This window comes from Falco peregrinus, chromosome 5, assembly GCF_023634155.1.
Source record: "Falco peregrinus isolate bFalPer1 chromosome 5, bFalPer1.pri, whole genome shotgun sequence".
In the NCBI taxonomy this organism is placed as follows: Eukaryota; Metazoa; Chordata; class Aves; order Falconiformes; family Falconidae; genus Falco; species Falco peregrinus.
The window spans coordinates 108,753,212-108,766,970 of NC_073725.1; the positions used below are offsets into that span (position 1 = coordinate 108,753,212).

Below are 13,759 nucleotides of genomic sequence, written 5' to 3' on the forward strand. Positions count from 1 at the left end.
AAGTAGAGCGAATGTTCTAAAAACCTGATGCGTTTTTAGTGTGTGTTGGAGAAGACCTTTAGAAAATGAAACTATATTAACATTTGACAGTGCTGCTGGATGTAAATGAAAGTTTACCTGGTCCTCATTGCATAACCGTATGTTAATATTGAAACAGAGTTGTGCTAGAAGGGTGTTAAGCTTACCAAGCATTTCTGAGTTTGCATTAAACTCACAGCATGTTAATGCAGTGTCTGTGATAATTGTTTTTGTGTAATGGTTACAAAGGTGCATATAGTTTGCATTAAGCTAAGTTAATATTTAATTACATTCACGAAAATAAATTGCAGAGCTGCCTTGTTTTCAATATTTTTAGTAGTTTTAACATTTTTTTAGGTCTGTTTGGATAACACTGTTACCACAGAAAAGGAACTAGACACTGTGGAAGTACTAAAAGCTATTCAAAAAGCAAAGGAGGTTAAATACAAACTGAGCAACTCTGATAAAAAGGTGAGTTTGGTGCAGTGAGAGGAGTAGGATGTGCTGCATACGAAAACAATTTCTACGAATTTGATCTAGTGGAATTGATTAAACTTTCCTTAGCATTAAAGATTTTACACTTTCTTTGTGCTTTAATGTGGTATGAACTTTTAATGTTGCCTCTTTCCTATTTAGTTTTCAGTGTAATTTCAGTAATTATCTGACCTTCGTTTTTGTGCTGGCTTGGGAGAGAGGAAGTGGGAGGAAAAGATAAGATGACTTAATTGTGTACACAATGAATATGCAGTTGACCTTAACAGACATATTTTAAATATGATACAACTATTGCAGAAGTGTGATTTTACTGCTTGTGTTGCAGAGTACTGAAATGACTTTCCCAAACTTTATTCTTGTGAGTATTTAGCAGTGGGAAAGAATCAGAAATTGGAATCCTTCTTGCCTTCTCTTGTGTGTGTGCTGTGTAGTTGGTTAGTCTTGTTTTGGTAATAAACTTATATCAGGACCTATTCTGACCCTATAGTGTAGAAAACCTGTTTTCGCTTTCTTGTTTGTGAAACTCACTGCTGGTTTGGTCAATACAGTGACTAGTTAGTGATCAGAATGACCTTCTAATGGATTCTTAGTGGAATTCCACTTAATGTGAAAATAGAAACTTCAGAGGATGTTGCCTCCCTGCCAAAAAAAATAAGCTGGCACTAACTTTCCTTTTACTAAAATTGAGAAAGCTTGTAGACATTTTAGTTCAGGATCTAATGTGTCCTGTGTATTTAGGTTTTTTCTTTAATCACTGCATACTTTCTTTATTAGATCAGTGAGGACTCCAGGCTCACTGCTGCCAGCTCCAAATCAAACTGTTCTTCTCTTACTGTTCGTCCTTCCTCTCCCTCTCTGCCTCGTCCTGTCAGCTCCAGCCAAGGTAATCATGTATGTATCGTGCTGCTGGGCTGAGCCTCTTGGTTCTGCTTTTCTAAGCTGCATTGATATACATGAGTATTCCGTGCATGGATATAGGATTTACCAAGACAAAGCAGAAAGACCTGGTAGTATTGATTGGCTTAGGAAGTGGAGTTGTATGTATGTGAATCAGCAAAACTGACCTGTGGTTCGCTGTAGTCTTAACTGTAGTGGAAGTCTGGGAACAGGCCTTCTTTTTACTGCATCATCCTGCAGAAATCACCAGCAGAGGATTATGTATCTTTTCGTAGATTAGATACATGCATTAATAGAAAACTATGGCATATATAGACATGCTTTTAAAATTGCTTCTCTGTCTCCTTTTGGTCTGCAAAATGTGAGCTCAAGCAGCATATGTGCCATTATTGTTATTTTGTAAGAGCTGCATTTCTGTCAAACAAGGAAGAAGATAGAAAAAGGAGATGAATACAAGAATTGTGGGATTAGCATTCTGGCTGAGCCTGCAATTGTAGCACATCTGTTGTGCTTTACAGCATCTACTAACCTTAGGTGAAAATTATTTTTACTGTATGTTTCAAAGAAGTGTGCCTCTTGCATTAGGAACTTGGAAGAACGGCTTTCATCTTTTGCCAGGAGTGTGTAAGACTGATTGATGTGAGCATTCATTTGTGACTGGGAAGAAGAGAGAAAGATACTTTTTTGTTTGGCTTTTGCCTGAGTGAAAACTTCAAGTGCAGTAGAATATGAATAGTGGGAGAAGACCATTTAAAAGAGCGGGGATTATATTCTCAATAATTCATGGTTTAACAGTTTGCTCTTAAGTCAGTGGATTGGGGAGAAAAAACATGCTTGAAAAAACTGAACTTTGAAAAAAGTCCATTGCTGTAATTTCTGCAAAATCACTATAAGTTTCTTAGTTCACTCTAAAAATGAAATTATTCTGACAGGTTTTGATTAAAGGACAGACAACTTGGATACAGATTTACTTGCTATGTATGTACTTCATTTGCCCTTGAAGCCCTTTCTAGATCATTTTTCATCTGCAGATAAAATGCCAGTTTTCCTAAAATGAAATCAGTGCTTGCTTTAAAGCATTAAACATTTAAATTACAGGATTGAGACAGTTTGTATAATAACCTGGAGTTTTATACAGAACTAGCTGTAAAAATACATGCTAGCAATCACTGTGACTGTTGAACAGTTATTTGTCAATAGTCTTTTTATATTACAGTAAATGTTTAGGAATAAATTTTGAGAGAAAAAACCCCTAGATATTTCTTTCTGAAGTACTTGACAGTTTTGAAGAGACTGGTATAAGATTCAAGGTTTATTTACTGTAGTCCTTTCCTCTAAGTTTCCTTTAGTAGAATCTTGAGGAAGGGTTTTATCAATAGTAAGAAAATGAGGACTAAGGCAGGCTGTTTCTCAGCTTTAACAATAGAAATTATTTGCTACATATCTAGCTATCAAGAGTTGTCTTCAAAATACTTATTTTGAGAAATCTTTTTTAAAAAATGGAAATATGCTAGGCAATTAGTTTCACTGTTAGACTTTAAATCATGAATAATGGAATAAATTTCCTGATATGCTATTTCTATGAATTGTTTTCTCTGCAGCTTTTCTAGACACCATCTGTTTCCGTAACACATTATTCATATTCAATGTTGCTGGCAAATGGCTTGTGGAAAAAGATTAAATATTTATATAGGAAACAAACCCCCCCCAAAATAATGCTGTCATGTTCTGTTTTTCCTGTCAATTTATTTCCTCCTTGCTAACACAGTATTTTAAGTGATAAATACCTCTTATGTTTCCTCTGACTATGAGGTGGTTTGATGTAATCTGCTAAATTTACTATCAATCCAGAAAGATACATGCAGGAGTTCTTATACTCAAGCCAGGAACATATCTACACTGTAACTCTGCACATTGATATACTTGAGCTGGCTCAGTGGTAACACTGAAAATTGATGTGCTCTGTTGTGTCAGTGAGATGCTGTGAATCTCAAACAAGGAAGAAGTCAAATGTCCCTGAGAGTGTTGGCTTATACGCACTTGTGATGCAAGTTTTTACTCATGATTCAGCTTTGAACCCTTCTAAAGGGTTCTGAATAGGGTGAGATAATTGTCTTGAGTGGCATTTGAGGGATCAGACCTTCTGAGTCTGGTTGAAGATTTTACACAGATATACTCACTCCCTTGAAGCCTACAGATGTTTGAGAGAATGGTACAGAGTGCTCGGCTGTGTTGCCGGCCTGGCAATGTTTTGGTAAAAGCAGTGGTTAGTATTAATAAAACTGACTAGCAATGTTAAAACTAAACCATGTGAAGAATTCTTACACCAGGTGTTGAGATTTAAATTGTTAGCTTGAAAAATGAGCTTTAGCAGTCTTTAATGTAACTTTCTGTGCAGTTAAAGATATATCTGTAATTAGACTAAAATTCTGCTTGCTTTTGTTTTGCCCTGGCTATTACCTTCAGCTTTCTTAAGATCTGATTATACATCACTAGATTATACAGTTTTAATCCTACTTGTTTGGCAGAAAGTATTAGATGTTCATTTTGGTTTTACTTCAGTGATTTTAAGAGCTGGTTATATTTGTTCTAGGAATAATTTGTGAAGAAACAGTCCTAGCCAGCAGTTTTTTGCAATCCAGTGGTTCGACTCCTACAGACCATACAGTTCCCCAGAGATGCTTTGAAATACCAGACTCCAGATGTAAAAATCAGGTAACTGCATCCTTCTGCTTTTATTTTATGGTATTTTTTAAAAGGTGGTTTTGCAAGCTTATTTCTGATATTAAACTTCTGTTGTTACAGTAATCCATAACAAAATGGTTTTGATTCTTACAGCTATTATAGTGGAAAAGGAGGTAGTCCCAGATTTGAGTCAAGGGGTTGGTCCACCTTGTAAATTAAATGCATAATCCAAATTTACCAGAATTGCAGAGAATTGTTGTCACTGTCATGACTTTGAGATGTTTACCCAGTATTAGTATTGCATTGTTTGATACCCACTTAAATACTGAGTGTAAGACTTCTATCTTTATTACAATATCAGTTTTTGGAAGGCAATTCTTTTTACTAGTAGAGCGGAAGAACCTTCTCCCTGTCAATAGGTAATGGCCTTCATTTGTCTTCAAAGTCCTGCTGTTTGATAACTTCTGTATTGTGATTTCATTTGTTGCACTGGAAACCCTTCATATGCATGGCTTCAAGGAATGAGACAGCAAGACTTGGGGGAGTCTCTTCCTTTTCTACCAGCGTAATTGGTCTTTGTCAAGTTCGTTTACTTTTTTGCCTCACTTTACAGTATTACAGTAAATATTTGTAGTGTGCTGAAGTGTCTATGGGTCACAAGTTGGATCTATGCTCAACTCTGAAGCAGAGCTCGTCCTTTTCCTGCCTTAATTGAATGCCCAACTGTAAGCAGATAGTATTTTGGGATTGTCAGTTAGCTGTACTCATGGGCAGCTGAACAACAGTCAGGACTCAGCAGTGAGTTGGCCAGCTTTAAAAAGGGGGAGCCACCACTGAGCTTGCTTTTCATGTATGCTGAAGCCTGACAAAGCTGTAAGTAGGTGACAGCTTCGTGATGGTGCTTTTTCCTTAGGCACCTGCCTCTCTCTTGGATTCATGCAAAGAGTATGGAAGTGGTCATCATATGTGGTAAGCTGGACACATAAGTTCTGTTTTAAATCCTTGTTAGCTTTTGGGTAATAGGTGGATGTTGCATTTTTAAACTTTGCCTTTAGGGCAGAACATGCTCATTGTATGCTGCCTCTGGGGGTTTTTTGAACCAGGATCAGTTTCATGGTGTATATTGTTTTTAACCTTTGACCCCTGTAATGCAGTTGGTAGTTTCAAAATCAGTGATAGCTGTATTATAAAGTCTTCTAAATTGTAACGATATGCTTATTGTGGATGGGAAATGGAAGATGAGTTAAACATCTTAGGTTCTTACTTTCTGTAGAATTACATGCTACCAGCCTTTAAAATCAGTGGCTGCGTGCAGTATGAAGATGTTTTACAAAATCACACTGACTTAATTGTAGTAACAAATGTAAACGTTGCCGTTCAGAGAAGCAGCACCATGAATTGTAGGTAACTATGACTTCTTTAACTCCAGCTTGTACTTACTGTGGCTTATCTCTTTTGAAGTTTGGATCATTCAGAGGAAGAACACTGTGCAGTGCTTGACCCCTGTAACACCGTCATCTTGCCTTTTAATTGTATGTCATACACTGCCACAAACCAAGATTTTATCCAGCACCTTTCTGCCTTGATAGTGCAGACTGTACAGAGATCACCTCCCTCCTTTACAGAGAATGAAGGAAGTCCTCCATCTGATTCCAGAACCACAGACAAAGAAGATGGATATTTTGAAATGGGACTTCATGAAGGAGATCAGACTTTTGAATTCAGCACTACTTCAGATACTCGGTCATCTGACAACATAGCAGTGGAGAGTGTTGACATAGTCAAAATTCTCTGGAGTTTTTCTATTCACATTCACAAAGGACTCAGGCAGTTTGCTTCCTGTTTGGTTTTGACTGATGATATGCTAGCTGTGTTTGAGATTCCTCATCAGGAATTGAGAGGAAATTGCCAGCACATCCCTTCTGTTTTGAAATTAATGCTGTGTTTTCCATATACTGATCTAACAGAATTTGGCTTTCTCCTGCCAGAAATCTGTTTAACACTGAAGCTGAAAAGCAGTGACAACTGCTTGTTTATTGTTTCAGACTCCCAGAATCTTCAAGACTTTTATTCCTGTTTACACACGTGTTGCTCTCAGCACTACACATCAGTGTTACCAAGCTCCACATTGTACTGTGGAAAAGCAAACCTTCAAGAGTTTCTCTGTCAGCTTATGGAATTGAATTGCATTTCAGCAGAAGATGTTGAAGTAAAAGGTTGTTTCCCCACCTATCTTGTTTATGGGACTAAAACCAATGTTCAGAAAATCTTAGATCAACCAGAGCCAGCTGGCAATAACAAAGAATGGTCAAAAAACGTTTTGTGTTCTGTACTTTATTCTTCAGTGTATAAATCTTCTGACCAGGGTCCCTGTGTGGTCCATCCATGTTGGATATTTCTAACACCCCAGCATTTGTACATAGTAAAGGTGGATTTTGGTTTACTGCCAGGTAAATGGGTAGGCACAGAAGAGTTGGGAAGTGTATTTAAGCTGAATAGGATTCCGTTAGCATCGCTTGTGTTGTATCCGACTCATGGTTCCATCCAGCAGAAGGGTTCATTTTTGGATGGACATGTGCTGCAGTTCCTTGTTGGATACAGATTTGTTACAGCAGTGTTTGTTCTACCTCATGAGAAATTCCACTTCCTAAGAATCTACAGTCTTTTAAGAACACTCCTGCAGGATGTTAAGACTATTATTATTTTCAAAGCTTCAAGCAAATCAGATGCTGTAAGAAATCACGTTGTGGAGGCAAACAGACATGGTCAGTCAGCAAGGTAACAATTCCCATGAACTGTCTGTTGCACAGTGTGGAAGTTAACTGTGGCCTAGCCAGTGTGTTTGCAGTGCTCACTATAATTGTTTTTGGCCCGTAGTATTGAAGTACTCTTTCATTCTGCTAGTTTGTAGTATGTGTGAGTGGTTATCCTGGACTGAACCTGTCCGCCGCCTTGTTTCTATTTCATTGTTGCAACATAAAGCGTATTTTCTTAGGAAGGAGACTTCCTATTTTGTGTGCTTGCAGGCTGAGGTCATGGCAGATTGACAGCTTTGCTCAAGATAATAATTTAAATTGTTAAGAATAGAAGTTGCCCATTTCCAATTTCTGAATGGAATATAAAGTATTAATTCTTGTAGGGGGAGAGACGTGTATTTCCTTAAATTTTGATGTGTTTTCTGGATCTCTTCTAGCTTTTGCAGGCCTCATCTGACGCTGTCATCCTTATATCCATCTGAATTTCTTATGCAGAAGATAACAGAAGACAACCAGATTCCTGTTCACCTTCATGTTTCTGTGTCTCTGCAGTACGTGGCTGGGCTGAAAGGAAATGCTCTAGTTGAGTTCTTCCATGGCAACATTGCAGAGGTATTGTGCCTAGCCCAGGTGTATAAAAAGATGCCTTGTGGCCCTTCAGTACTAGTCAGCATTTTAAAAAGAACTTTCCTGATCAAAATTACAAATAAGATTTAGGTGTTGTGAAATGTGGAAGTGTTTTGGTCAAAAAAACCTGTTTGCATTGCTCTAATTTGGGTTCTTCACTGCAGTGATTGGGATCCTGCCAGGTGTGTTTTGCCTCCAGGATCCTTGATGCAGAACAGAAGAATACATTAGTGTGTGTCTTGAAGATATGATTAATTCAAGACTGTTCCTCTTTTACTTTTGCCACTCTAAAGAAAAAGTGGAGTGGAATTATTTTGTGATGGTATCTATGTAGCTAAATCAAATGTGTTCTGAGTCCTCTGTGTGGTATGTGTGCATGAATATAACATGTGTGTGGCTGTAGGTACTCCGACATGAAACATGAGCAGATAAGCCTAATTTCTGAGCAGATTTATAATTTCTGGGGAGCATCGAATTTAAAACTACAAATCTTACCTTAAATTCATGTTGTGGCTTTGAGTGGTAAGTCATTGTGGTCCAAGTACAAATGTCAATTGAAAAGCTTATAGAGAAACAGACCTTTTTTTATTCCCTTACCTCACTTTGAAATCTTACAAGTAATCAGAAGTTGTGTTTCTGGCTTTACACTGTGAGAAGCTGATAAAGCATGTGACTCATCTGAGGAGTAACAGTAAGCTCATCAAGCTAGAAGCTGGGAAGATGCCTAATTGGAATGGCAGTGGCAAGCTGTGCTTCTGCCCTCCCTTGATGGTCTTTGAATCCAGCCCATCAGCAGTGACTGAAGGCTCGGTAGACTTGATGAGGCTTGGGAGGGCAGTGCTCTTCTGTTGATTAAAATTTATCTGCAGCATCTGTTCTAGAAAGTCTTTCTTGTTGTGCAAGAGATGTTTTTCTTTTTTCTAGTTTTGGTCAGAAAACAAGGAATAACTGGAATGCGACAGAAAAATAATTTTCTTAGGGGAACACAAGACATTTTCAGTGAACTGCTATTGTGTTTACCTCAAACCTGCTGTATTTAGCAGCTTTGAGTTGAACTTCTGCTCTTTGACGACAGCATGTTCAGATGCTTCTGATTTTGAAATTTTTTCTAGTGGTCTAAGTTGCCTCTAAGATGATGAAACTATATGAAATATCTAAGTGTGCAAGTGATTTATAAAATACATTTTACATTTTAGGTGGAAAATGAAGAGTTGAGACATCTCATGTGGTCCTCAGTTTTGTTTTACAAGACTCCCAATGTGGAAGTGATGGCTTGTGTGCTTCTCTCAACAAAAGCTATTTACTTTCTGTTGGATGATTCTTTCATTCATGCTGATGAGCACCAGTCGGGTGAGATAGCTATTCTGATCCCTTGATAATGCTACCAACTTAATCCCTGTTTGTGTGTTCAGTTTAAGTACCAGTTTTGGCCAATACTCGAATGTCCTAGTTGAGGGAGGGAGTGGCAGTTTGCTGTATGCAAAGCACTTGCTGTGAGGCTTTTATGTTCAAAAAAACAAGTTCTTGAGTCATGGCTGCTTCTCAAACAAGACCCATGTGCTGTTGTATCCATTGTTTTCTCAGATGTCATTTCATAGTCTGTAGCATCACCTGGGCAGCTAAAGGCCCTTTCATTGCTCTTCATTTACCATTTTGGTTATAAAACTAATCGTATGCATTCAGTTCACACAAAAGTGGTTTGTTAGTGAATCTGCTGACTTAAATCTGTGATACGATGGCTACTTCAAGATATGCTGCTAACAGGGACATGTAGTTGAGTGTGTTGCTTGAGAAATTACTAGCCACTATTCTCACTTTCTTCCTAATTTCTTCCTTCAAATAGTATATAGGTGTAAGATTTTAATATAAAAATATGCGTATAGAAAGAAGGATAGTATTTTCTTTTGGCTTTGTATATCCTTTTTTCACAGATTTTTGGGACAAAGACAACTCAGATTGTGAAAATAGTTCTTTCCACCTCTCTTGCTGCTTTGTGCTAAAACTCAACGACCTGCAGTCAGTAAATGTTGGCTTGTTTGACCAATACTTCCGAATTACTGGTGAGTACATCTTGTGCTTTGTTTTTCCAGTTCTGTTTGGCCTGTTTAGTCTTGTCTTAGGTGGACTCATGTCTTAATTTTATTAGTGAAATGGAAGAGTGTATCATTTCATTGCTTCTTTTTTTAAAAAAAATGAAGGTAATGTAACAATGGTGCTGTACCAGTAGGCTGATAATACTGTCTTGCAACAGTAATTGAAGTAACTGGGAAGCTGAATACCAATGAATTAATTGGTCCCACAAGTGCTTTTAAAAATTCTCCTGTCTTAACAACACATCAAAAGGGAAATCTAAAGACTTTCTTGTTGTTCTGAGGCTTTGGCTTGCAATGAAGAGTAAAATTGAGGAACTGCCCATGTTGCAAACTGTGTACTTGATTATTGACTTTTTGGATGGAAAATGAGGTCTTAAAATTTTATGAAAGGTAATGGTGTCAACCTAAAATGGAATGGAAATAACGTGGGTAAAGTTCTTGGCTGGTGCTTTGCCTCAGTCCCACTACATGAGCACCATACATTGCCGTGTTCTAAAATGTCTTCCAATTTTGTTGAGACCTCAGTGAGGGTGGGGAATCTCTCCTGTGGAAATGATTTAAAGTGACCTTACACAGAACAAATTCACAAAGCTGAGGGCAGGTTTTTCTGTAAGAGAAATTGTAATAAGGTGATAATAAGGTTGAACCCCCCTGCAGCAATAGCTAAACAGTTAAATCCTAAGTGTACATCACTTTATTTATTTTTTGAGGAACTTGTAGCGGTTTCTGTTACTCTTTTTCCAAGGATTTGAAAACTTTGAGTAATGATGCATGTTTTAAGGAGGAATAATCCTTGCAAGAGGTCTTTCTTGATGACAGTTGCATGTTGGTTGAAGAAGTTATAACACCCCACATACAGATTTGAGTGATTTGTATTCTGTCTTCTCTTCAGGACACTCTGCAGATCATATAGTCACCTGCCTGACAAGAGACAGTTACAACACTCACACTTTCATACAGCAGCTTATGGCAGTTCTGTCATTGCTTGCACGCACGCCTTCACCTGAACCGGTAGATAAAGACTTCTACTCTGAATTTGGGAGTAAAAACACAGGTGAGTGGTCTTTTCTATGTGTCATGAGTTATCTTGTGCATCATACTTAGGGCATCATCTAGAGTATACTGATTAAAAACTCTTTTGAGTGAAACGTCTGCATCAGTTGTTTCCTATTTGATACTTTACCAAACTCCCTGACTTTAATTACCTTACATGGCTTAGCTGAACAGAGTTATTAAATATCAAGTCTTGCACATGTGAAGTTAGCGGTGGCTTCTTGAGTCAGCAGAAACAGCATTTCCTATACAGTATTTTGGGGTGTGTACTAGTGTAGCTTCCACTGCGAGTTTCAGCCTAATGTATAGAGTTTTGGAAGTCATCAAAAAGTAGTGAAGGTAACAAAGTCTGAAGGGTCACGTTTTTTCCCCGCTTGGTCAAATAAGAGTCCTGTCATTCTGTGAGAATGTAGTGAAGTGAAAACTAGACTTCAGGTGTGTTAGGTTCAGTTCCACTATCAGGTGAAACTTTTTTGCATAGAATTCTGAAGCCAGTTGAAGGCACAAAATAAAATGGCATTTTTCTGAAGAACAATTGTTAACTGTTTTAAGGAGAAGCTGTGTAAGCCCAGAAAGTGCAAGGTTTAATGAGAAATCATATCTTTTATTGGACCAATTGATGTATGTGAAAAAAGCAGACGTGCTTCCTTCAAGCTTTGCTGTGTTGTATTTCAGCACTTACAGTAATATGAGACTGCAGTGTTACCTCCTGCCACTGCAGAACATAGCATGGAGCAGAGGATTGTGCTCATCCAGTAGGAATATAAAAGCAATTCATGTAGAGTCTTCTGTTTCTACTTTTTTGTTGTTTTAATTTTTGCCTTTTCTCTCAGCTTAAAAGAAGCAGGGATTTTATTTTTGTTCAGTGATCTGATAATGCTTTCAGTGAGTTCAGAACTGAGGAGTGGGAAGGAGGCAGAGGAGCTCAGCTAGTAGGGAGGTGGATAATCTCTGGTATGAGAATCCAGCTGTATTTCCTTTAACCTCTTCTGCCATCGCCCTCAACTAGATAAGTGGTTAGAAATCAGCACAAAAGTATGTTGGTAATGCAAGAGAGACTCCAGTAGAGATCTACAATAAAAAAAATATTATTCCAATATTGTGTAAGTGCAACCATATATGAATAGATACAAATCTTTTAATTCCTCCAGCTGCAGCCAACTGTCAAAAGTTGTCACTTATCCTAATACATTAAGAAAGTATTGTACTAAATAGAAGTGTAATGTATGTTTCTTGCAGGAAGAATGGAGAATTATGAACTGATTCACTCTAGCAGAGTAAAATTTATTTATCCAAATGAAGAGGAAATTGGGGACCTTGCTTTTCTAGTGGCAGAGAAGATGGATGGTTTGACAAATCTTCAGTCCCTCAACATCCTTCTGTATGTGTTGGCATTTCAAGTAAATAATGTTGAAGGATCTGCCCAAAACACTAGTTCACTTCAACCGAAAACACTTATATTAACCAGCTCTGATTTGTTCCTCTTTGATGAAGATTATATCAGTTACCCACTACCCGAATTTGCTAAGGAACCACCAAAGAGAGATAAGTACCAGCTTGCAGATGGAAGACGAATCCGGGATTTAGATAGAGTCCTTATGGGTTATCAGACATATCCACAGGCCCTTACATTTGTGTTTGATGATGTTCAGAATGAGGATCTGATGCAGAATTTGACACTAGATCACTTTGGAGAAACTAATAGTGCCCCAAAGGGAAATGCCAAACAAGAAGGCAGCAGGAATAGAGAGATCCAGTGGTACATTTTTATCCCAAGTGCAGAAAGCAGGGAGAAACTAATTTCATTGCTTGCAAGACAGTGGGAGATCCTGTGTGGTAGGGAACTGCCTTTGGAACTCACTGGGTAGTTACTGCACAGCTAAGTCATTTCAGTGTCTATCATAAGGTAAAGCACAGCATTTAAATAGATAGCACCTGTCATGTTCTGTTTTTTTAATAAGGAGCTGACCTGGACCCTTGCTTCCTAGTACTGTGAACACTTAATAGTACATAGAAATATTTTGAAGTGTTAACTGGGGACTGAATTTCTTGTAAAGTCTATTTTTTATGCAATAGTATATAGTAAAAAAACCACCATGAGACATCCTGGGAAACTGTATGGAAAAATTAAGGAGTCAACACGAGATACACTGTCGTCTAGGGCTGTTAAGGTTTCTGCTATTTTTCTGTATATATCAGTCTTGCTGTTCTATACAAATTGTAATATGTAAATAAGGGTAAATGCTTGTGTATGGTCAAGTGCAATGTTCTTTGTACAAGAAGTATTTTGGGTATGCTGCTAATGCTTATTATTTAATGATCTTAGTTTTACATACATTTTTGGTTGAGGCCAAATGTAATTATTTGCTGCCAGTCATGAACTTTAGCAGTAAAATTTGAGCCACAAGCAGGTGACAGATTTTCGTAAAGAACAGCCTGTTAAAGGTCCACTCAGTATCATCTTGAAAATGGAAATACCCAACATGGGTATATGAGCATTTTGTCAGCAAATAATGAATTTGTATCTCTGAACACAAAGTCTTTCTTTTGCCTATCTTGTCAATACAAATAAAGTGTAATTTGACAGTTTTCTTTTGGCCTTGTCTTTATTCAGGTTTGTCTTGTGTTTGCAGGATACCATATGGCAGTTCAGCAGCACATACTGCATTCCTAGAATATATTGTAAAGTATGAAATGTGCAGCAAGATGAAAGAAGAACATAGTTTATCCTACTGTAGCAAGTTTGTACTGGTCCAGAAATAGAGCTGAGTCATGGAAACTGAAGATCTGCAGCTTCTAAACAGAATTTTAGGAGGATTTATTTCAAGTACTTTTACTTCTCCATCAGATATTAGGAATTTGCTTTGCAAGCTTTCATCTTTAACTTGAATACTACTGTGCCCAACAAGTTTTAGCCTACCCCATAGCAGTAAAATCCCTACTTGCTATTATGAAGACAGATACCAGTACTTTGAAAAAGTGTTCTATGCCCCCTGGGATTAAGAAGGGAAGAACAGTTTTGATACGTGTCAGCTGGTGTTGCTTAAAACTGATGCTCCTTAAAAAACACAGAAACATTTAGGTTGGAAGAGACCTCTGGAGGTCCAGCAGTCAAGCTCAAAACAAAGCAAACTT

The 13,759-nt window shown here is 37.7% G+C and overlaps 1 protein-coding gene across 2 annotated transcripts in view; it reads left to right on the forward strand.

Annotated features, from left to right (window-relative positions):
* Positions 1 to 13,213, forward strand: part of NISCH (nischarin) — a 31,498-nt gene extending 18,285 nt beyond the window's left edge. Inside the window, exons 12-21 of one of the 2 annotated variants that reach the window (XM_055805141.1) lie at positions 376 to 489; positions 1,288 to 1,396; positions 4,004 to 4,125; positions 5,009 to 5,064; positions 5,557 to 6,873; positions 7,289 to 7,463; positions 8,675 to 8,828; positions 9,410 to 9,538; positions 10,464 to 10,625; positions 11,864 to 13,213. In XM_055805141.1, coding sequence (XP_055661116.1) covers positions 376 to 489; positions 1,288 to 1,396; positions 4,004 to 4,125; positions 5,009 to 5,064; positions 5,557 to 6,873; positions 7,289 to 7,463; positions 8,675 to 8,828; positions 9,410 to 9,538; positions 10,464 to 10,625; positions 11,864 to 12,492 — 2,967 coding nt within the window. In that variant the 3' untranslated portion in view covers positions 12,493 to 13,213. Of the gene's footprint in view, positions 1 to 375; positions 490 to 1,287; positions 1,405 to 4,003; positions 4,127 to 5,008; positions 5,065 to 5,556; positions 6,874 to 7,288; positions 7,464 to 8,674; positions 8,829 to 9,409; positions 9,539 to 10,463; positions 10,626 to 11,863 lie in introns of those variants that run through there. The other variant, XM_055805142.1, reaches the window with a different exon arrangement.
* The last annotated feature ends 546 nt before the right edge of the window (positions 13,214 to 13,759 follow it).